Source organism: Poecilia formosa, unplaced genomic scaffold (genome assembly GCF_000485575.1).
Source record: "Poecilia formosa unplaced genomic scaffold, Poecilia_formosa-5.1.2 Scaffold404, whole genome shotgun sequence".
Taxonomy (NCBI): Eukaryota; Metazoa; Chordata; class Actinopteri; order Cyprinodontiformes; family Poeciliidae; genus Poecilia; species Poecilia formosa.
The window spans coordinates 523,587-545,011 of NW_006800343.1; the positions used below are offsets into that span (position 1 = coordinate 523,587).

Genomic DNA, 21,425 nt, shown 5'->3' on the forward strand with positions numbered 1-21,425 from the left:
GTTTTCCTTCCTTGAAAACATTTAATCTGCTACCAGATTAGTAATCTGTACAATGTTCTCATCTGAGGAGATGAAAATCTGTTTAAAATTAAACGGATTTTTAAAGCTGGAGGATGTTCATCAGACCACCACGCTGTAACAGAGCCTCTTCAGTCAGAGGCTACTACTGAACCGCTGGAACACTGACCTCTACAGGAAATCCTTCCTGCCCAAAGCCACCAAACAAATTAAAACATCTCATTTATTCTCCCATTTTCTTAGATTGATAAAATTGATGCTGATATCTCTTAGCCGCTTCTCAAAACAGGAAAGACAGGAGAAAATGTCACTGATAGAGAAACAAACAGTCTCTGGTCTAGTCAAAGGGCCTTTGACTAGACCAGTCTCTCTGGTCTGATGAGACAATATTTATTTCTATATGTATCAAATGTTTTGGCAGGCTCAGTCCTCCATAGGAAGGCAATGTTTGCAAAATCATAAACTACTTGAATGATTTAATTATAACTAAATGAAAGAAATGAAAGTTTTTAAGTGTTTCAGCAGCTGGAGAAATAAAATGAATCCAGATCTCAGAACTCTGATTTATTCTGATAAATTAAATAAATATAATTGTAGCATCATGAACACAAAACAAGAAGCTGCAGTTTAAATATGTAATAAACACAAATAGAAAACATATTTAAAATATTAAAAACTTTCCCAGAACAGGGATTTTTATAACTTACAGGTTTCATTTTGTAACCAACTTTAAGAAAGTAAAAATATTTCAAAAAGCTGAACGTGTTAAATTTACCTGAAACTAAAAACCTTCCTTTGAAAATCTACCGGAAAGTTTTCTGAAAATAACTTTTAAGCTCCTGAAATATTTAAACAAATGCAAAAAAGTTCTGAACATTTAGCAGAACAATTAAATTAAAAACAGATTTTATAAAAACTAAAAGCTTTTTTATTAGAGCTGAAAATGATAAAAACTTGTTTGAATTGAAGAACATATAAATCTCCTTCTGTTAAACAAAAATTTCAAACCTCAATTTCTTTTAATTAAAAAAACAATAAATATAAAATAAAATATAATCTAAAAAATATCTAGATATTTATTAAAAATAAAACAGATAACAAATATTTTCTTTTTAAATAAAGCAAACAAAATAAAACTAAAATAAATAAATAACTAAATGAAAGAGAAAAAAAATTAAAATAATAAAAACAACAACTAGGCCTTTCTAACAGACAGCAGCGTCTCTCTGGGACGTTTTACCGTTTTGTGATTGGCTGTCATGGTGCGGCGCCGTCCAATCAGGCGGCTCAGGCCTCGGCCAGGCAGCTCATCACCTTCATCATCAGCTCCTCCTTCCTCAGCTTGGAGCTCACAGGGATTCCTCTGTTCCTGAGCCACAGCAGCAGGGAGCGGCTGCTCAGAACGGACCACTGGGAGGGAGACGATGAGGTCATCAGGCAGGGTGACATCAGCTCTGACATCACGATACAACCTAAGGTCGTTATTAACGTTCAGCGAGACGCCGCCGCGTCGTCCATCACTGCATGTGACTTTGGGATTGATAAGGTGTTTCTGTAGCTGCTGCTGCTTCAGAGCAGAGGCCTTCCTGTCGCTGTTCATCACTACACCACGCCGCGATACTCCACCCATGTTTAAAACATGCAGAGTTCACTGGAGCTAAATGCGCTAAATGTTTTCAAAGTTAGCAGGAAAGCTAAGCGCTAAGCTACGTTAGCTCGAATGTTATGGTGAGAGTTCACACCTGGACAGAACCTTTAAGGTCCAGTTTACACAACCCGACTCCAAAATAAGAGCCGATTGGGGTTTAGCTGCTCTTTAGTTTGGGTTTTTAAATCAGTTTCTCCTGCAGAACCGGGTCGGTCTGGAGAACCAGGTCGGTCTGCAGAACCGGGCTGGTCTCCAGAACCGAGTCGGTCTCCAGAACCAGGTCAGTCTCCAGAACCGGGTCGGTCCAGCTCACCTGGTGGCTTCTGGCCATTTTCTCCACGTCTTCCACTGAAACTCTGGACTTGTTGGGTTTCTCTTTCAGCTGGAAGGCGACCGTCTGGAGGGAGAACCAGACAATCATCTTAAGGTTCTAACAACGAGATGCCATTAAATTCCACCCAGAACCAGAACCAGAACCAAAACATAGTGGACCAACCTTCCTGCTGCTGGCGGCGGTCTCCGTATGTGGCGGGGCTGGTTCTGGTTCTGTGCTGCCTTCAGGGCCAGCCTCTCTGCTAGTTTTCATGATGCTTTTGGGTCGTGCTGCCTTCAAGCAGTCGGCGGCTCGTTCGGGTCGGACCGTCCCAGAGGTTCTACTGGGTGGGATGATGATGGCTGCTCTCGCCTTGAACACCGGGCTGAGGCTGGAGATCCGGGTGACCCTGGACTGACCCGACGGCTGGGGAACGGCGGCGCTCCGGCTTTTAGGGCGGCGGGCGAAGCGAGGGACGATGAGAGGAGGAGGAGGAACAGAGGAAGAGGAAGAGGAAGGGGTGGTTTGTGACCCAACAGGAAGCGGCAGGGTGAGTCTGCGCTTGTCCTCCATCCCTCCGCTCTGCTGCTTCTGGACTCGCAGCAGAGCCACACTGAGCCGGTGGGTCGGGTCGTTATTCCTGAAGATGGGAACCAGTTTAGGAGGCGGGTTCACTGGGAACGGACTGGGCTGAGGAAGAGGAGGGAGGGATGAAGCCGGCTGGAAGTGTTGGAAGAAAGAGGAAATGAATAGGGAGTGATCTGACTGCTGCTGGTTCTGACTGGAGGACGGGCGGGCCGACGGGGACCGGTCCTCTGGACGGTGCCACAGCGAGTTCCCAGATCTGCTTCCTGGAAGAGCGCCACCCTGCTGGGAGAGGGGGACCCAGGCGGGCGGGTCCGGCCGGGAGGAGGGCGCAGGCTGAGACAGAACCGGCCTGGTGGTCAGGTTGATCTGGTCCGAACTCAGAACCTGAGGAAGGAAACGATTCACCTTCATCATCTGGAAGTTCAGATCTGATATCAGACCTTTATGGACGAGTGATGCGAATCAGCATCATACCTGATTCAGTTTGAAAACAGCCAACAGGGTCTACAAAGCTTGGTTGATTAATGTTCTTCTCTTACTGAGTTAACTATTAGAAGGGCTTTGGTGCCACCTGGTGGTCGGAGTGTGAACTACACCTGGTTGAACTGCCTGGATTATGCTGATAAACTCTGTCAATAATCTTAACCAGATTGTTAATATTTTCTGCATATGATGATATATTATAATAGAGAACATGGGACCAAAATCCAAAAAGTTGCTTCTGACTTTGAGTTTGAAAGTTTCCAGCGACACTGAGCAAGTTAGGAATGGAAATTACTAAAACTAGTAATAAGAAGAAATATGTAAAATTTAGTTATAATTTTAGAAAAAGTAATTTCTTTCCATGTATTTTGATTATGGAACTCTGAATCAAAGGATTACTTCAGATTACTAAAATAATAACTAATAATAACTAATGATAACTAAATAAAGAGCTTTACAATATGCCACATATACCGTCACTGTTGTGGCACTAACCTGTATTTTAAAAACTATAATGATGAAAATGCAATGGCTGTTCGATAACGTTCTGATTCAATTACAGTCTTGTCTGGACAATAGAAGCATCAACAAAATAATCAACATACCAACCCTGAAAAGTCTGTTTCATTCCTTAAGTGCCTGGTGTATCTGATTAGCATCACAGCTAAATTTACACTACTGCAATGTTTAAATTTATAATCTCTATTAACTTAACATTTTATTGACAACAAAACCAACTTCTGCTATAGAGCTGGATGTAAATTCAGTCATTAGATCTAATGTTTCCAATTATGAATTTATTCTGAGGCTTTTAGATGTTTTAATGAAGGTCAGAGGTCAGAATGTTGTGACCTTTGACCTTGTTCTAGATAGGGTAAATATTTCCTAAATGTTGCTGTTTTTTCATGCTATAAACATCAGAGCTGAGGTTAAACTGAAACGTCTGCAGGCCTGTGGAGGCGATTCTGGACGGTACCGGGTCGTTTAAATGTGACTGCAGCTGACAGAGACTCAGAGTAATTTAACAGAGAAATGGGAAGAGAAAGATAACAATCTGATAAAAAACAGAAGTTGATTTTTAACAACTTTCTGTTAATGAGGACAAAAGGAAAAGTGAAATCATTTCTTCCGTTCAGCTTCACCTTCCAGGCTGAAAACCAGCAGAAATTTCCACCTTTGAAGTGAGAATAAACGTCTGAGCTCAGACGGAGCTGGGCTGAACGCCATGAATATTTTAGCCCGACTCTGTGGGAGCTGAACTCGTCTCTGCAGAGTTTCTGACGGCCTTTCCCTCCTCTAACAGTCTGGATGAAGAATGGCTTTAATTTCAGCAGCTTTGATGCTCAACCTGCAGGAAGATCTGCAGCTGCTTTACGGCTGCTGAGAAATGCTTTTATTACAGCCATGAAGAAGAATATTCTGCATCAACATGAGGACTGAGTCAGTTCTTCACCAAACCTCACGAGGAGAAGCTCCTTTCACTCCACTGACGTCAGGAACATTAATTGATGAGATGCAGAGGAAGAAGCTTCGCTGCTCTGCAGCGCCGCAGCTCTGAGGCTGTTAAACTGTCTGAAGGTTTTATTGGCTGGAAACGCGTGAAAAATCGTGTTTCCTGCAGCTTCACGCTCAGCAGAGAGGATTCAGGAAGCTACGGGAACGGCTGGGAAATAAAACCACTTCTATTCTCACGGTTAGGAGAAACTACCTCTATGTGTTTACATCATAAACATTCAGATTAATAAATGACTGAAACAGGTAAATGATTTATACTTTTTTGTTTCAACATGCTGGTTCTTCCACAAGGGGGCAGTAAAGCAACAGCTGCTCCAATTTCACTCTGCGACTCATTTTCACCAGAACAATTAAAGGATGCAGTAAACAGGCTGCATCGTTTATCTTTCTTATTTTTATGTCATTTTCATAGGATTATTATTTCTGTTTTGCTTAGACAGAATTTTGTTGTTAATCATCATTGATAATTGTTTATTTTAGGATAAACTGTCAGCTGTTGCTGTTTTTGCAGCATAAATCTGCGGTTGAAAGTTATTTATTTTGGGTTTGTCTGGTTTTCTCAGAACATTGTCTCCTTCCTCTCCTCCTATTGGCTGCTGCTTGAGCAGCTGTGAGCGCGCTCAGTAGGCTCAGACAGGAAGAACCTCCTGAATTAGTTTACTGTTGTTGACAAAAAAATGTAACAAAGCATCATTTTCACTGCAGTTGTTCAAAACTGAAGCAACAAAAAACAAAAGAAACAAAGACAAGAGAAATAATCTCATGTTCAGAAATGATTTACTTCCAGATTTAAAGTTTATCTAAAATAATTTGGAAGTTGATGTGAAAAAGTTTTGCAGATTTTCTGGTTTTAATAAAATAAATGAGACGTTTCTGTTGTCTTTGTTCATTTTCCTCCTTGATGGAAAACCTCAGTGATCTTGTGTATAAATCACTTCTGGCTAATTATTTTAGAAAATGTAAAACTTTTATCATTCTTTTTTATAATAGTCTTGATAATATTCTACATGTTTGGTATTGTTGTAATTATAATAAACATATATTTATTACATAAAGTATATTTTCCCACTGAAGGAAATAAGAATATTCTAAAGATAAACATATTCTGTGAAGGTGAATCAAGAATGGTTGAAAAAACCTGAGATTAAATTTAATTAACTTCACTATGGACACTCATGTGATTAATAACTATTAAATATTTTAGTTGACAACCGTCGTGAAAATATTTAATGAATAAATGATTAAATTAAAACAATTAATTTAAATTTAATACTTAAACAATTTTAAATTAAATAATGAATTAAAGATAAATAAATAAACAAATACATAAAACAACTTAAAGATAATTGGAGATTTTTTTGTATCTTCCTCCATGTTTTATTTGATCGATGTACCTGCCAATTAATTATAATTATTTTTAAACTTCCTGGTAAAACAAACAAATAAAAAGAACATTTTATTTAGTTTTATGTTTCTCAGATTTCTGAACAGTCAGAGCAAAACAGAAACATGAAGAAAGAGACAAGAATTTATCTAAGAATTTAAAAATCAGCTTTTAAATTGAAACTTTCTTTCTAAAACTTTTATTTTTTAATGTTTACTGGGGGAAAATAACTTCATCTGTAACTCAGTCGTGCAGAGCTGCAGCTCCTACCTGCATGGAGGCGGCGGTGGTCAGGCCGGCCATGGGGTAACTGGGTTTACTGGTCAGACGGGTCGGGAAGCCGCACACACTCTGCAGCCGCTCTCTGCTGTCGGCCAGGAAGCGGGCCAGCGCCCCCTGCAGGTCGCCCCGGGGGCAGCGCTGCACAGGCTGCAGGCGGATGCAGCTGAGAGGGTAACTGACCGGCGGGAGTGAAGGGACGACGTTTGGTACCATGACAGAAAAAATAACAAGAATAATGACAGTAATAATAGTAATAAATGGTTTAACCAGTGACATCTAGTTCACAGTTTCTACGCGCCGCGGCTCTGTGCAGCTTCTATGCAGTGAAGTTTGGATACGTGAAGAGTTTCTCTCCCACCGGTCTGAAGTAGACGCTGCAGTAGACTTCGCCCCCCTGCAGGTCCGGCAGCCGGTAGCCGTACTGGGAATCAAACCAACAACTACTTCAGACCAGTCTGGCTTCCACAGAAAAGCAGAGCGAGGTTCTGACAGTGCGGGCCGGGTCGGGCGGTACCAGGCGGTTCCAGTGGCTCTGAAGGTCCCCGTAGGTCCTGAAGGGTCCGTCTCTGGGCAGCTGGCGGCTGATGCTGATGATCTGACCCTTCTTCATGCTGCACAGAAAAACACAGAGCAGTGGCTCCACCTGGTGGCCAGAGGCAAGATTACACCAACCCGATAAATCAGAACCAGAGAGAAGGGCTGGACTAGATCCATCTGGACTAGATCAACCTGGAATAGATCAACCGGGATTAGATCAACCTGGACTAGATCAACCTGGAATAGATCAACCGGGATTAGATCAACCGGGATTAGATCAACCGGGATTAGATCAACCTGGATTAGATCAACCGGGATTAGATCAACCTGGAATAGATCCACCTGGATTAGATCAACCTGGATTAGATCCACCTGGATTAGATCCATCTGGATTAGATCAACCTGGACTAGATCCATCTGGATATGGATGTTAAAATATCACTTTAATACAACAAAGTATCCAGGTCAGCCTAAGAAAAAAAACATAAATTACGGAACATAAAGTCAGAATATTATGAAAATAAAGTTTAGGGCCACCGTGGGGGAATAGAGTCGTATTACAAGTAGGCCTGTCATGATAAAAAGTTTTGCTGAGTGATTAATTGTCAAAAAAATTATTGTGATAAACGATAATATTGTTTCAAGACCTTTTGACTCTGATTTAATGGAAATGACTAATAATGCAGTGATTTCCTGCCATACACTTTATTTTCTAAAGAACACAAAACACTGGAACTGATAAACTAAATAAACAAAACAACCAAAAATAAAATGGATTCTCAGTCTCCATTAACAAAAAACGTACTTGAATAAAAACTAAACAACATAAAACCAAATGGAAATAAATACTAGTGCAGATTATGAAGTCTGTATACTGTACTGCCCTTCAGTATCTCTAGATTTAATGGGCACATCCGACCACCTGATGTTCATAGTTCACGATGTTCTGCCCCATATTTTCCCCTCATAACAATCTTAGATCGTTGAAACCCGGTAAGTTTTCAGCTGTTCTTCGTTAACGTGACATAAATGGGTTATAATGATTTTCATTCAGTCAGGACTTTGCTGACTCTAGCCACATGCATCACAGGTTCTAGTAAAGCATTGATTAATGCCTGGTTTTAAAATTAGTTAACTGGACTTGTACCCATTATTTTGGGCTACAAGTCCAAAATAATGGCTGTGTTGCTGGAAACCACACGGCACAATCGAACCGTTATACCCAGGATTTCTGTCGGCTAATGTGTCTCAGGTTTTGAAAATCGGCCAACAACTCGTGTCGTGTCCGCTGGACATTACACTAAGGAAATGAGGAAGGGAGGGTCAGTGGAGAGACCGGAGCTGAGCCTTTTTCATTCGGTGTCATCAACAAAGAAAAAGGGAGGAAGAGACGATAAAGAGGATAATTAAAATGAGGTCGATAGGTTTAATTTATCGTGCAATTAATTGATTTATCGTTTATCGGGACAGGCCTTATTACAAGATAAAAGTCAAACTAAATGGAGGATAAAGTCATAATAGTTCAAAACTCACATTACTAGAAAAAAGTTCTAATACATAAGAAAACAATTTTACATCAAAAATGTCTAAATAAATTTAAAATTATTATTATTAATCCTGGCAACATGTTTAAATAAAGTGAGAATGAAGGCGCCCAGCATCAGCCGGACTGAGTTTACTTGGCTTAGAAAGCCAGACGGAGAAACTGTTCCAGGTTTTACTCATTAAATCAGGATTTTCCTTGAAACTTTGAGTTTTTTCTCTTATATTCTGACTTTATCCTCATAATAAAGTGATTTATTATTAATAAAGTGATTAGTTTCTTATTGATCCTCATAATAAAGCGATTAGGTTCTTGTCCTGGTTCTGACGCGCCGTCAGCTCCAGGACTGTCCAGCAGGCGGCGCCGGCCCACCTGGGCAGGACGTGGCACCAAATGGGCCCCCCAGTGGAGGACAGGTCCAGGATGAAGTCCGGGTCGCTGCAGAACCTCTGGAGGACCGGCGCCGGCAGCCCGAGGTCGTCCAGCTGAGACAGAGACACAGACAGGTTCAGGTTCTGGTTCCGGTCGGCCCACTGCCCCCCTCAGGGCCTCCTACCGTGGGCGGTGGCGTTCTCACGGCGCTGGCTTCGATGCTGAGGCAGAGCCGACCGCCGCTGGTGCTCAGCTCCAGACCTGAACCAGAACCAGAACCGTCAGCTTTGGCGGGCCGGCAGAACCTGATGCTGCAGAGGAACAGGAAGCAGGACGTACTGACGGCGCTGAGCGTCCCCCGCCAGGTCAGGAAGTCTGCCCCTGCAAACAGGACCAGGTCAACCCGTTTCCTCATCACAGACTCAATCAACTGAACTTCAATAGTTTTGATTATTGATCAACTTTCTGATCCATCATTTGTCTGAATGGCCTCCAGTCTGGATCTGATACTGGAACCAGTATGACCCGACATGCCCTTTGTTGTCATGGAGACGCTTGAACAGCAGCATGGCTAGCTTTAGCTTTAGCCTAACAAACCCTGACCTTTGACACCTGAACAAACTAGACAAAGTAACTATAGCAACAAGCATGGAGGGGGCAGAATCATGCTGTGGGACATGACAGACAATAAGTGTTTTATTAATTTATTTGTTGTTTTTAAAGATTCTTAAACATTATTTTTAATTTATTCCATATTGATTATATTTACTTTATTCTATTTGTTTCAAATATTTTCCTAATTAATCTGCAGTTTGTTTATTCATCTATTTAATGTTTCAAAAATCTGTTAATGTTTTGACATCGTCATCATTTTATAATAAAATTCAAATTAGTTTAATTAGTTATTTATACACTTAATATATTTTAGATTCTGATTTTATTTTTATTGAGAAAAATGAACCTATTTATGTATTTATTTTGATACAAATAAATGTGTCATTTAAATAGATATATTTATTTTTTTAAGAAATAAATCTATTTATATTTATTTATTTATTTATTTAAATAAATGAATTTTTGTCAAGAAATAAACTTGATATGAATAAATATTTACCAAAATAAATTTTCTAAGCCAGTAAATCTTCTCTGGGCTCTGCTCCTCTGGCAGTAAACTGATTCATATGGATATGAACCATGAAGTCATGACATTTGGCTTCATCCTCCAGGCTTCAGAGCTGAAGCTGGTTGGTTGAACCCTGAGGGGGCGTGGCTTGCTCTGCCTACCTGAGATCAGGTAAAGTCCTGCTTTGTTCCAGCTGGGAGCCAAACGGCTGATCAGAGAGTAAGAGAGGCAGCACTGCAGGTCGCCTGGAAACGGCGTGTGAAGACCGCCCAGCTGCACACACACACACACACACCCACACACACACACACACACACACACACACACACACATACCCAGATAAACACACAGATAAACATACAGTCAGCTGACCCCTGCTGGCTGCAGACGGTAACTACAGCAGCCTGGTCTCACCTGAAGACGGTTTCTGATCGCAAAGGCCTGAAGGACGCCGCGCTGCAGGAAGTGGACCTGACAGGGAGACACAGGTCAACAAGCAACACGGCAACATGCAGCGGCAACATGGAGCGGCAACATGGAGCGGCAACATGCAGCGGCAACATGGAGCGGCAACATGCAGGTCTGAAGCGTCCCAAACATGTCCTCCCTGCATCAGAAGGTGAACACAGGGAGGACAAAAAGCTTCACACTGAGCCAACATGTCCAGCAGTGACCTTCAGCAGGGTCACTCTGAAGGTCGCTCCTCTTCACTCCATCCCGGTTTCCTGCAGAACTTTCACTGACTGCCTCTGATAAGAACAGAACCAACCGGACTGAACGGGTCAGGCTGCTGCTCTCTGCTGCAGGCAGTTTGTTCAGTTAGTTTGGGTTTCCCTTCATCAGCAGCTGGTTTAACTTTTTACAAAGTTAAAAAGGAGAAACTAAGGCTTTAAAATGTGAGCTTTCCCTAATCATTTTGAATCAGTTCAGTCACATGATTTCTAGAATCGTTGTCTGTTTTCAGTCACAGAGGGACGAGCTGCAGCTGCTGCAGCGGTGCATGCAGGTAGCGTGTGAGCAGACGGGGTGGCGTGCAACGTTTCCACGGCAATCATTCATGTTCCTGTCAGCCTCACAATGTCTCAGTCTCCAGATCTGTGGAACAGGAAGCTTCCTGCTGCAGCTCAGAGCAGAACACGGCCTAAAGTTTACATCTTTATTCATCTGATTTATTTTAGCTTTTTTACATAATAATTATCCTTAGTCTATTACCTACACATTATCTATGATATACATATATTTATTATCATTATTTACTAGTATTATAAAATCTTTTAAATTTATTAAATCTTTATTTTTATTCCCCCTCTTTAGCAATTTTTAAATCTGCTCTTAAGACTTACCTTTTTCGGTTGGCCTTTGATTCAGTTTGAGATGCTGCTTTTCTGTATTAATCTGGGTATGTTTATGTATTATATAGAGTGTTTTACGTCACTGCATTGTTGGTTTTGATGTGTTTTAATTTTGATTTTTATTTGTTTAATCTTGTGATTGTACAGCACTTTGGTCAGTGGTACTGTTTTAAAGTGCTATATAAATAAACTTGCCTTGCCTTTATTCGATTTTTAATTTTTTTTATTAGTTGTAGTTTTATTATGGAAGTTATTTAGGTATAATCATATTTTTTACTATATCATTATTTTCTTTGTACATTTTTTATGCTATTCAGCCTCAATATTCAGCTCAAATGATTTATATTTATATTTAGACCAAATTATGTCCGATCTGAATGAGGAAGTTACCAAACTTCCATCCATTTTCTGCCATAACGTTTCGCACTATAATGCTGCTCATTAATGCCAATAAACGTTGCAGTGAGTCTTACAGACATGACCGCGGTGACGTCAGTGATGGAGTCCAGAGCAGGACAGGCCAGGATGTCCGAGTACAGCAGCACCAGCTGTCTGTGGAGACAACATGGCGGACAACATGGCGGACATGTCAGAGCGAATCCTCAGCTTCACGTGTCTCTGCTGTAAGCAGGTGATGGTTCAGGTGTTTACCTGCAGGTCTTGATCTGATTGGTCCTGGGCTCCTGCTGCTCTTCCTCCAGCGGACTCAGCGTGACGCAGACCAACTGGGTCAGATCCGGAAGTCCGAAGAAGAACAACGACTTGGGCCCGACGCCGCTCATCCTGCTGAAGCCACAACTTTACTTTATATTTACTTTTTCTATTACATAAACTCTCCTTTTAAATCAAACCCATAACTTCTTCAATAGATTAATTACAATTATATTGTAAATCCGAAAGTTTGTGTCAAAATTAAAATTCTTTAGTCGCGGGGGGCTATGATAAAAATAAAACATTACAACACATTTATAACTAAAGACGCAGCAACAAAAACACCTGTTAATAAAGTAATATTAGGATAAAAGTTCTTCCTCACCTCGTTGACTCCTGAACTCGGTCAAATCAAGCTAATTCAGTTGGGTTCAATATAACCTCGATTTTTCTGGCTAAAATAGTAAAATCACATCTACTCTTCAAGGTTCTCACATTTGTTTTCTTTAAAACCAGTTAAATTCAAAGCAGTAGTTCAGAAGATATGAAAAATCATTCCAATTTGCTTAAAAATCTCAAAAACCTTTGCTCGAAACAAAGCTGGGCAACACAAAGGACGAGTCTTCATTCCTTATTTCATTCATTGTGACTTTTTTGTTTTTAGTTCAGGTTATTTTGAATAAATCTGCTCAAATATACTAAAAATATGATGCTGTATTCCTCTACAACCTTACTTACATCTATGTGGCTGTTGTCAGTATTTTAGTTAAGTCTGGTCGATATTTTTTCTTCTGCTACAATGTAGAGAATCTTTGTAATATAGACCAGCTTTGAGTTTCTGGGCGCGTGTTTCCCGCCGGAGACTTCCAGTAGTTAAATCAAAGCTGGTCAGTTGGACAGGAAGCTCTGCTGTTAACAGTTTGGAAGCCGCTAATGTCCAGAGGAAATCCACATTGAAGCAGGCCCTTTGGCAGCACCCAGCGGGTAACTCAACACGCATTACGTGAGGTGCGTGAGATAAGCCAATCCTTGCGTGAGAACTGATTTCCTTGAAAACTGTTGAACTTTGGTGAACTTTAGCCTGCTTTGCCCCACAGTCTTCGCCCACAGCTGGGCGATGACTGATGTCTGGCGAGAACCAATCAACGACTCACTTTGTTAACGATATGGAAGTTGAGAGCCAATGAGAGTACTAGAATAACTTAGAGGCCGGTACCAACTGTGCAAGGTTCTGCTTGGTGCCTTGAAGCAGTACTACTTAAACACAATCGTACCGGAAGTAGACGTATTTTTTCAAAATAAAATCTCAATGTTTATCAATCTAATTAAATTAAGTTAATAGCCAACAACTGAGTCAGTAGTCCACATATAATTATTTACTAAATGGACAAATATACTTCTGTCTGGTTTAATTATAAAATACTTACTCAGCTCTGGCTACATCAATATCCAACTGTGAAAAAATGGATAAACATATGAAAAAAAGGAAGAAAAAAAAGCCCAAACATTCCTTAGTAATCATCTTTCATTTGTGAATGATGATTATGGTTAGAGCCCCAGCAGGAAAGAGAGGGAACATTTTAAAAGCAAACCTAAAATCCACTTTTTAAATTTAAAATCACGTTTTCATGGAATAAAGTGAAATGACTTCAGATTTACACGGCTTTTCACTGGTCAACAACTTTAATGAGGAGGGGCAAGGCAGTTCACCCAGGGCGTCAAACAGGCCAGGACCGCCTCTGGCTTCTCAGGACACTCAGTAATGCTTTACAGTAAAACCAACAAATGTTTTCATTGTATTTTATCTTAATCTATTTGTTTATCTTTTTGTGTATTCGTTTCCTGTTTAAGAACTTTTTAATTTTGAGCTGATTAATTAATTTAAATACTTTCATAAAATTGTTCTTTTAATATGGAGCTGATAGCGAAAGTTCAAGCTGGGAGACTCCGCCCCCTCCGTTCGCCCATCGGCGTCATGCTCATCTCCGACCTCAGCCCTGGACCTCACCTGGCGCGTCCAATCATCAATCAGGCTCTGCATAAAGGATCCACACCCAACCGGTCAGCCGCTTCCCAGCTGCGTTCAACCCACCACCTCCCCTTCTCCACCCACATCCTTCGGCTCTCCAGGATGGCATCCTTTCCTGACCACCACCACCAGTGTCGGGCCCTGGGGGAGAGCATCCCTAATCGGTTATCGGGATGTTCATCGAGTTCACATCAAATCTCAGCTCAGATCAGCTGCTGGGGCCCGAGCGCCAAAGAACTGTTACTCATTGCTGTCATTAAATCTTTTAATTGTTCCTTTTTCTCCGTCTGAGTCTTTCCAGATTGAAATGTATTTAGCTGTTTGCTTAAAACACTAATTTAAGTTTATAAGTTCAGTTACATGTTATTTTTGTTAGTGTTATTGCCTGTACAATGTTATTTTTTTAACTTAATGTAACTATATATTTACTTATTTGTGTAATCCAAATGTCTTTTTTTTTCTTTTCACAATTGCAGCAATTTTCTATAAGTATTTTAGTTTTAGTTTTCTTTTTTACTTTTATATATGTTCTAATGCCTACACTGACTTGTCATCCAGCTTTATTTTGAAAACTCCAACCGGAAGTGGTGTTAGCGCGAGCTCACCTTGATCATTGATAAGTAGTGAGCGCTGGAAGTTGGAGTGGAGTGTCTCTGGGGTAAATGTCGGAGTGTTCGTGCGGAGTCACGGTCGGACTCTCCCCGGTATTACATAACCTCAGTGCGGCCGAGTAGCTCCGCCCGGTTCTGCCGCCACTTCGCCTCCGAACCGACGGACCAAGGTGCGGCAGAGATGGGTGAGAAGCAGGAGAAAAGCCCCGAAGGAGTGAAGTACTTCAGGCTGTCAGAGATCGAGGAGCAGAACTCCTTCAAGTCCACCTGGATCATCATCCACAACAAGGTCTACGATGTCACCAAGTTCCTGGACGAGGTGAGAAAAGTTCTGCTTCCGGTGTCCAGAACCGCGGTCCGGTTCCGATCACCAGCCGGAGCTTTTCCGCGGTTTGCTGCTTCACATTAGATTTTATCTGGATTAAATCTGATTAAATCTGAGAGCCGGCCAGGGCCGTAGCCAGAGATTCTGGATCTGGGGCCCCGGGCCCCCTTTCACCACCAATTATTAACTACTCTAGAATTTAATGTAACTTAATGAATCTGAGCAACTTTTATATTAAATCACTGATTTTGGTTATCACATTTTTATTGTTTTCTATAATTAGAGAAAAAATACTCGTAAGCAGCACATTTCTATCAGACATGATGAAGACTATTAACTAAGAGGTGAAGACTATTAAAAAAGGTAGATTGTTAAAACTTCTGCAACTCTTTCCTGTTATAAATTCATTATTTCAAATATTTTTCTTTATTCTGTTTATCATGTTTCCTTTTTTCGTGTTTTTAATTTAATCTCATTTTTTCACCTGTAAACTAACCAATCATATCGGAGAAACAAAGTTTAACTCTTAAAAATAACAAATGTTCTGTTATTAAATTTTAACAAAATTCACTTGAATTTAACTACCTAAAAATTCATTTACAAATAAATATAAAGTTAACCTTTTTTAAATGAAGTACTTCCTGTGCCTGACAGGAAGTACATGAACAGTGAAAGGTAACGGTGTCGGCGGACCGACTCGGTCCAGCAGATGTCAGAATCTGATTGACTTCTTCCACGTCTGAATGTAGAAACACAACTTTACTTTGGTTAGGACGCTTGCTTCATTATTTTATTATGAAATAGTTTTTAGATCGACTCAAACCTCCAATCAGAGGATTGATCATTAAAATCAGAAGGGTCAAAAACAACTCCTGAATAAACTTAAAATAAGAACATTTCCCTTACTGCAGTCGTCTCCATGGTAACCAGCTGTTGGTCCCGTCAGCCAATAGGATTGCAGGTTTATTTAGCATGAAGCTAATTGTTCAGGTCAACAGAACCAACCGGAGGTTCAGCAGCTCTTCTTCTGCTGTCCAGTGATGTCTCCGTGGTCTCCATGGTAACCGACTATCAGGTCGGAGGTCATTTATGAGTTGATATTTGCTCCTGGAGGAACTTTCACACAGAACCGGCCCGGTTGCACTTTTGTCCTGCTGTCTGTCAGAGGACAGGCTGCACAGAGGTGAGGCGATGGGCGTGTCCTCCAGGTGAGCGTCAGCGCCGGCCAGCCAATCAGGAGGCTCGGTCCGGGCTCCCTGGGACACGGTTCTGATGAGGCCCGGTTCGTTGTCTCTGCTGCAGGCTGTAAATCATTGGCAGGGCGATCCGGCAGACTGGATCAGGGACGAGAGATAAGAGGGAAACGCTGAGTCAGCAGAATACACACAGGAGAACCAGAACCTGAACCAGAACCAGCAGAATCTTCTGTCCATCATCCTGATCTAAACACAGAAACAGTTTGAGGAAAAACATCAGATTGTTTTTTTCATTAAATGTTTTATTGTTGTGCTGATAAAGGAGAAAATTTAAAATATTATTTATTAATTTGGGAGAAAAATATTTTAAACTTGGAGATTTTGGTGCAAAACGTTTAGACTGATAGAAACTGATAAAGATATCAAACCTCCAATATTTGGTTTTCTGAAACTATTTGATCATGTTTTCAACTTTAACATATTTGTTACATTCTGAATATTTGGGCAATATTAGACATGTGAAGAGCTCCATCTAATAAAGTACAAAATAATGATACAATTGTAAGAACTTAATTACTTTAAACTTTACTGGTGAACAGAATATTTTACGCTGTAAAATTTTTTTATTAGGATAAAAAAATGAAAAAATGGAATTAAAATTCTTAATAAAGACACAATGAGGCAGATTTCATGATGAGCAGGTTTCATAAAATCTGCCTCATTAATTCACTCCTCATCATGATATCGGGTCGAACTGGTGAAAAATCTCTAAAACTGTCATTTATAAAATGTTATAAATGATGATTCTAATTAACTGAAACTGAGCTGAAAGTCACAGACGTTCTCCAGGAAGTTTGTAGAACAGTTGATCAGGGGTTTCCATGACGACCAGAGCGGTCCGGTTCTGGTTCCGGTCGTGACGGTGTGGTCCGTGTCCGCAGCATCCCGGAGGCGAGGAGGTTCTGAGGGAGCAGGCGGGGGGCAACGCCACGGAGAGCTTCGAGGACGTCGGCCATTCCACCGACGCCAGAGAGATGGCCGCCAGCATGGTGATCGGAGAGCTGCACCCGGTCAGTCTGGGGACGTCGCCATGGCGACACACGCCATGACACGACACCAAGACGCTAACCTCACTGTCCACCATGACACCTCCACCCTCTCACTAACTGTCTGTCTGTCCGTCTGCAGGACGACCGGCACAAGATCGCCAAGCCTGTGGTGAGTCAGCAGAGCCAGGGGCATCATGGGAAATGTAGGCCACAGTGGTTGGATGAGGAGCAGTAAACCCCAGAGACAGGAGGAGGATGATGATGTTTAACTCTGACCCTTCTCATCACTTCTCTTGTTTGTGTTGGACAGGAAACGCTGGTTACCACGGCGAAGGAGGAGGCCAGGTAAACTCCGCACCAGGGGCCTCCAGGGCCAAAGTCGGTCTCCGTCTCGGTGGTTTAGTAACTCCTGCTGCTCTCTTGCAGCTGGTGGTCCAACCTGATCATCCCCAGTCTGGCAGCCGGCATCGTGACTCTGATGTATCGTATCTACACCGCCGACAGTGAGTGACATCTGAGCGCTGTGATGTCATCGTCCGCGGCGCTCGGTGCCGTGGCTCCTGCCAGCGTAGAGCGGCGGTTCTAGAGCGGACGACTGGCTGCTGTGGACCAACATCATCACATTCCCTCAGTCTGATCTAGGATCCACGGCTCCATGCTGCGTCTCCATGGCAACTCTGAATTAACCAGAATTTAACCAGCCAATCACATGACTGTCCCAATGAAGTCCTTAATGCCGGGCATTCCAATCCAGATGTTCAGCAGAACCTCATGATCTTGCACTGGATGTATAATTTGTTGTTTTTATATCTTCATAACTGAATTGAGCGAGTTCCTGTCGGTCAGCAGCTAATGTTGGGTCCACTCAGTCCAATCTGGTTACAGCTTGACTCTAGGTGGGTTCCATTTGGATCCACTTGGTTCCAGTTGGTTCCAGTTGAGTTCTATTTGGTTCCGGTTGGGTCCATTTAGATCCAGTTGGATCCATTTGGTTCCAGTTGGATCCAGTTGAGTTCCATTTGGTTCCAGTTGGATCCATTTAGATCCAGTTGGATCCATTTGGTTCCAGTTGGATCCAGTTGAGTTCCATTTGGTTCCAGTTGGATCCAGTTGAGTTCCATTTGGTTCCGGTTGGATCCAGTTGAGTTCCAGTTGGATCCAGTTGGATCCATTTGGTTCCGGTTGGATCCAGTTGAGTTCCATTTGGATCCATTTGGTTCCGGTTGGGTCCATTTGGGTCCAGTTGGGTTCTGGTGACCTCAGTCTGAAGGGGTGAAACCCGACCCGCGGTGTTTCTCTCCAGAACCGGCTTCCCGACTCGTTCTGCACTAATAAAACTCTTAAACTGAACTTGATGAAATTCTGACTTTATTTTTATGGAAAAAGAATAAAAAAAAGTTTAAATTTGTGTTTAAAACCTGAGAATCGCTCCTCCGTCCAGCAGGTGGAGCCCTTCAGACTGAGCTGTTTTCCAGAACCTTCGGTCGGTCCGGATCTGATGAGACGTGTCCAGGTTCTGTCAGAACTGGAACCAGAACCCAGTGATGCTGTATGAGTGCAGCTGCTTCCTAATGTAATAAAGTGATTGAGACGCTGCTGCTGTGGGCTTTTATTCTGAAATGTACTGATAAACTATCAGCTCTGTTCTGGGTCAGAGGTCCGGTTTACTCCAGGTTATTCTGGGATGGCTGGTTATGGAGACATCAGATGGATGCGGCTCTGCAGCGCCACCCTGTGGACGGTCAGTGTAACAGGAATAATCTGATGATTTTATTTAGTTTAGATCCGAACTGAAAAATTAAACCCAGAACTTAAATATCAACCAATCAGCTGGAGGTCGGTGGTCTGTTGCTGGGAAGATTTCAGAAAGAAGACCAAAGAAACAAAGCTGATGTATTTTATTATTACATTAAAACCAGTAACAAACTGGGATTTTGATCCTGGTTTCAGGTGGACGACTGTTGATGAAAAAAGCTGTGAACATGGGGGTTCAAATGGAGGTCCGGGAGCCTTCTTACGGTCCTCTGAAGGCTTTCTGTGGCCTCAACTGAGTATAATTAAAGGTAATGTGGCTGGAAGTTCAGGTGGACATTTAATCTTTTAACGGGATTTTCAAGATAAAATAAAAATTGGCTGAGCAGAAATTGTTCTTAACTGACCCAGTCTGAGGTTCATCTTAATCTAGAAGCAGAAACATTCAGAAAATTTAATTCAAACAGCAAAAGTTTAAAAAAAAAATGAGGCTCAGGAAATAAATCCCTGAAGAATCAGGAACCTGTGGGAGTTTATTTTGGAATGTGAAATAATTCCTCTTTATGCAAATCTGATTATTTAAATTATTTCAATAGCACCGAGCTGATTTTAGTTTATTATTTGAACAGAAAAATGAAATAAATGTCAATTCAATGTTTAAAATTATTTTTAAAAATAATTGCTGAGCAATTTTTTTCAAAATAAAAATAAATAAATGCTGCCACCTGGTGGTTGAAAGTTGTAATCAGTAAATCCACGCAGGGAGTTCCGGCTCAGAATTACAGGTAATCCTCCACTTCCGGTCCCCCGGGGGAATAAATACGATGTGACACAGGAGTCCAGTTAGAAACTCTTCAAAATCGAAAAGAAAAGGAAACATCGTCCAGGAAGCTGGTTGTTATTCAGAAAGTAAAAAGATTTTCACATTTACAGTCAGAACCAACCGGAACCGGAAGCGGAACCAGAACCTGAGACTGTAAAGTCAGTGACGATGATGATGAGGAAGGTCAGAAATATCACTGGAAAACATATTGAAAAATTTTAGAAAAATAATAAATCAAGATATTTATTACAAATAAAGGTTGATTTTTAAATGTTAATCTCTTTTGTTTTTATGTTACTGTAATAAATGATTAGTTTCACACCTTTTTAAAATCTTTCTTTTATAAATTAAGTAAAATATGTTTGAGAGTTTTATTTTCTGTTTTTATTGAACGTGAATAACTGATCAGAGCTCAGTAATAAATCAACAAACTGAAAACTGTTTTTTAAATATGAAACTTTTCCTCCCTGAACAGGAAAGTTTCATATTGTTCAGAAGTTTTCAGCTTCATTCTGGCTGCAGTTTGTTTTCCTCTCAGTGTTGACAGAGTGTTAACCTGCTGTTACCTAACTCTGACCTCTGACCTGCTGCTTCCAGTCAGAAATTAAACAAAAATGTTTTTATTGACTTTTATTCAGATTTCTGGGCGGAACAAAAGAGAGGAGGAAACATTTCACAACCTGATAATGAAACACAAAAACCAATAAAACGTTTCATTTTGTTTTGTGTTTCTTTCCTTTAAAGAAAATCACAGCTGAACGTGAACATGACGTCACCCTGTCGGCGGTGGTGACGTCATGTGTCTGTTGACTGCGCGCTGATTGACGCACCTGCGGCGCGTTATGTAACAGAAGAAAACAGTGACGTTTGACCTTCTGCTGCGATGATTGGCTGATTATTCAACAATATTACATTTAATACGTTTATTATTCATTTATTCAAGATGCGTTTACAAGAAGTAAACTTTATAATTCTATAATAATAATAATAATAGCATTATATAATAATGTTATAACAATAATCCCTGACTTTATAATACAACAACTACTGATAATAAAAATAATAAAAATTGTTATGCAATAATAATTCATCATTATTACTATTACTAAGAACCTCAAAGTTCAGATCAAACTTCAAACTATTTATTTGTGGCAGAACATAAATAAATTTTTCACAAAAGTTAAAATGAGAAAAATATTTAATTGTAATTTTTTTATATCTTGTTTTGACTCTGTCAGGTGTTTATAGTTTACTGACACTGACCTGGTTCTGGTTCTGGTTCTGCTGCCGGTTCTGGACAGTCGGACCGTTCCTGATTGTGACCCAGTAAATCCTTCTGGAGGCCATAAATGGCCCTCGGACCGCATGTTGGAGACCAAACCACCTGAAAGCAGAGAAATTATTGATTATATATGAAAGTTATTCAGCCAGTGGAAACTCTGGAGGAGCTGCAGAGAGCCTTAGCTCAGATGGCAGAACACAGAGGCACGCCACACTTTTCAGATATAATATTAATAATCTTTGAGTTTGTCTCATAAAATCCCTTTAAATCCTCCTCTGAGCAGCACGCAAACAGGTGAAGGTTGAGGTGTGTGTGTGTGTGTGTGTGTGTGTGTGTGTGTGTGTGTGTGTGTGTGTGTGTGTGTGTTTGTTTGTAATACCTTGTGGGGACGATTTTCCTGACATATGCTACGTTGTGGGGACCAATCGCTCCTCGTGGGGACCGGAGCCTGGTCCCCACGAGGGGAAACCCTGTTTTTGGGTCAGGGGTCAGATTTAGGACTAAGGAATGAATTGAGTTTTGGTTAGGGTTATGTGGTTAGGGTTAGGT

At 41.1% G+C, this 21,425-nt stretch overlaps 2 protein-coding genes and 1 long non-coding RNA gene across 6 annotated transcripts; 1 reads left to right on the plus strand and 2 right to left on the minus strand.

Moving 5' to 3' along the window:
- Positions 1-1,154: 1,154 nt before the first annotated feature.
- cunh18orf63 (chromosome unknown C18orf63 homolog) lies at positions 1,155-13,084 on the minus strand. 4 transcript variants are annotated; one of them, XM_016663146.1, is made up of 13 exons: positions 11,810-13,083; positions 11,632-11,710; positions 10,221-10,277; positions 9,968-10,079; positions 9,023-9,064; positions 8,868-8,944; positions 8,684-8,796; positions 6,746-6,842; positions 6,570-6,652; positions 6,220-6,406; positions 2,163-2,951; positions 1,980-2,063; positions 1,155-1,428 (listed from the first exon to the last, which is right to left on the minus strand). In XM_016663146.1, exons 1-13 carry the CDS (start codon positions 11,938-11,940, stop codon positions 1,306-1,308), a joined length of 1,974 nt encoding a protein of 657 aa, XP_016518632.1. In that variant the 5' UTR covers positions 11,941-13,083; the 3' UTR covers positions 1,155-1,305. The 4 variants fall into 4 exon arrangements, with proteins under 4 accessions (XP_016518632.1, XP_016518630.1, XP_016518629.1 ...); XM_016663144.1 differs by having other exon boundaries at positions 8,868-9,064; positions 11,810-13,084; XM_016663143.1 differs by having other exon boundaries at positions 1,338-2,063; positions 8,868-9,064; positions 11,810-11,944; positions 12,195-13,084.
- Positions 13,085-14,455: 1,371 nt separating this feature from the next.
- cyb5a (cytochrome b5 type A (microsomal)) lies at positions 14,456-18,615 on the plus strand. The gene is made up of 5 exons (XM_007576326.2): positions 14,456-14,768; positions 16,912-17,040; positions 17,159-17,188; positions 17,330-17,364; positions 17,446-18,615. Exons 1-5 carry the CDS (start codon positions 14,631-14,633, stop codon positions 17,528-17,530), a joined length of 417 nt encoding a protein of 138 aa, XP_007576388.1. The 5' UTR covers positions 14,456-14,630; the 3' UTR covers positions 17,531-18,615.
- On the minus strand, positions 15,771-21,212 carry LOC107833547 (uncharacterized). The gene is made up of 2 exons (XR_001659309.1): positions 20,858-21,212; positions 15,771-16,108 (listed from the first exon to the last, which is right to left on the minus strand). It is a non-coding gene; the product is annotated as an uncharacterized LOC107833547 (long non-coding RNA).
- Positions 21,213-21,425: the final 213 nt, after the last annotated feature.

What these genes read in the sequence shown, in the direction of transcription:
- cunh18orf63 (XM_016663143.1), bottom strand. Translation starts at nt 11,940, where the DNA reads ATGAGCGGCGTCGGGCCCAAGTCGTTGTTCTTCTTCGGACTTCCGGAT. An exon ending in GTGGGAGAGAAACTCTTCAC is followed by an intron (nt 6,407 to 6,569) that starts GTATCCAAACTT and finishes CCCGCCGGTCAG; the next exon opens with TTACCCTCTCAGCTGCATCC. An exon ending in CCGCCGCCAGCAGCAGGAAG is followed by an intron (nt 2,064 to 2,162) that starts GTTGGTCCACTA and finishes TTCTCCCTCCAG; the next exon opens with ACGGTCGCCTTCCAGCTGAA.
- cyb5a (XM_007576326.2), top strand. Translation starts at nt 14,631, where the DNA reads ATGGGTGAGAAGCAGGAGAAAAGCCCCGAAGGAGTGAAGTACTTCAGG. An exon ending in TGATCGGAGAGCTGCACCCG is followed by an intron (nt 17,041 to 17,158) that starts GTCAGTCTGGGG and finishes GTCCGTCTGCAG; the next exon opens with GACGACCGGCACAAGATCGC. An exon ending in ACAAGATCGCCAAGCCTGTG is followed by an intron (nt 17,189 to 17,329) that starts GTGAGTCAGCAG and finishes TGTGTTGGACAG; the next exon opens with GAAACGCTGGTTACCACGGC.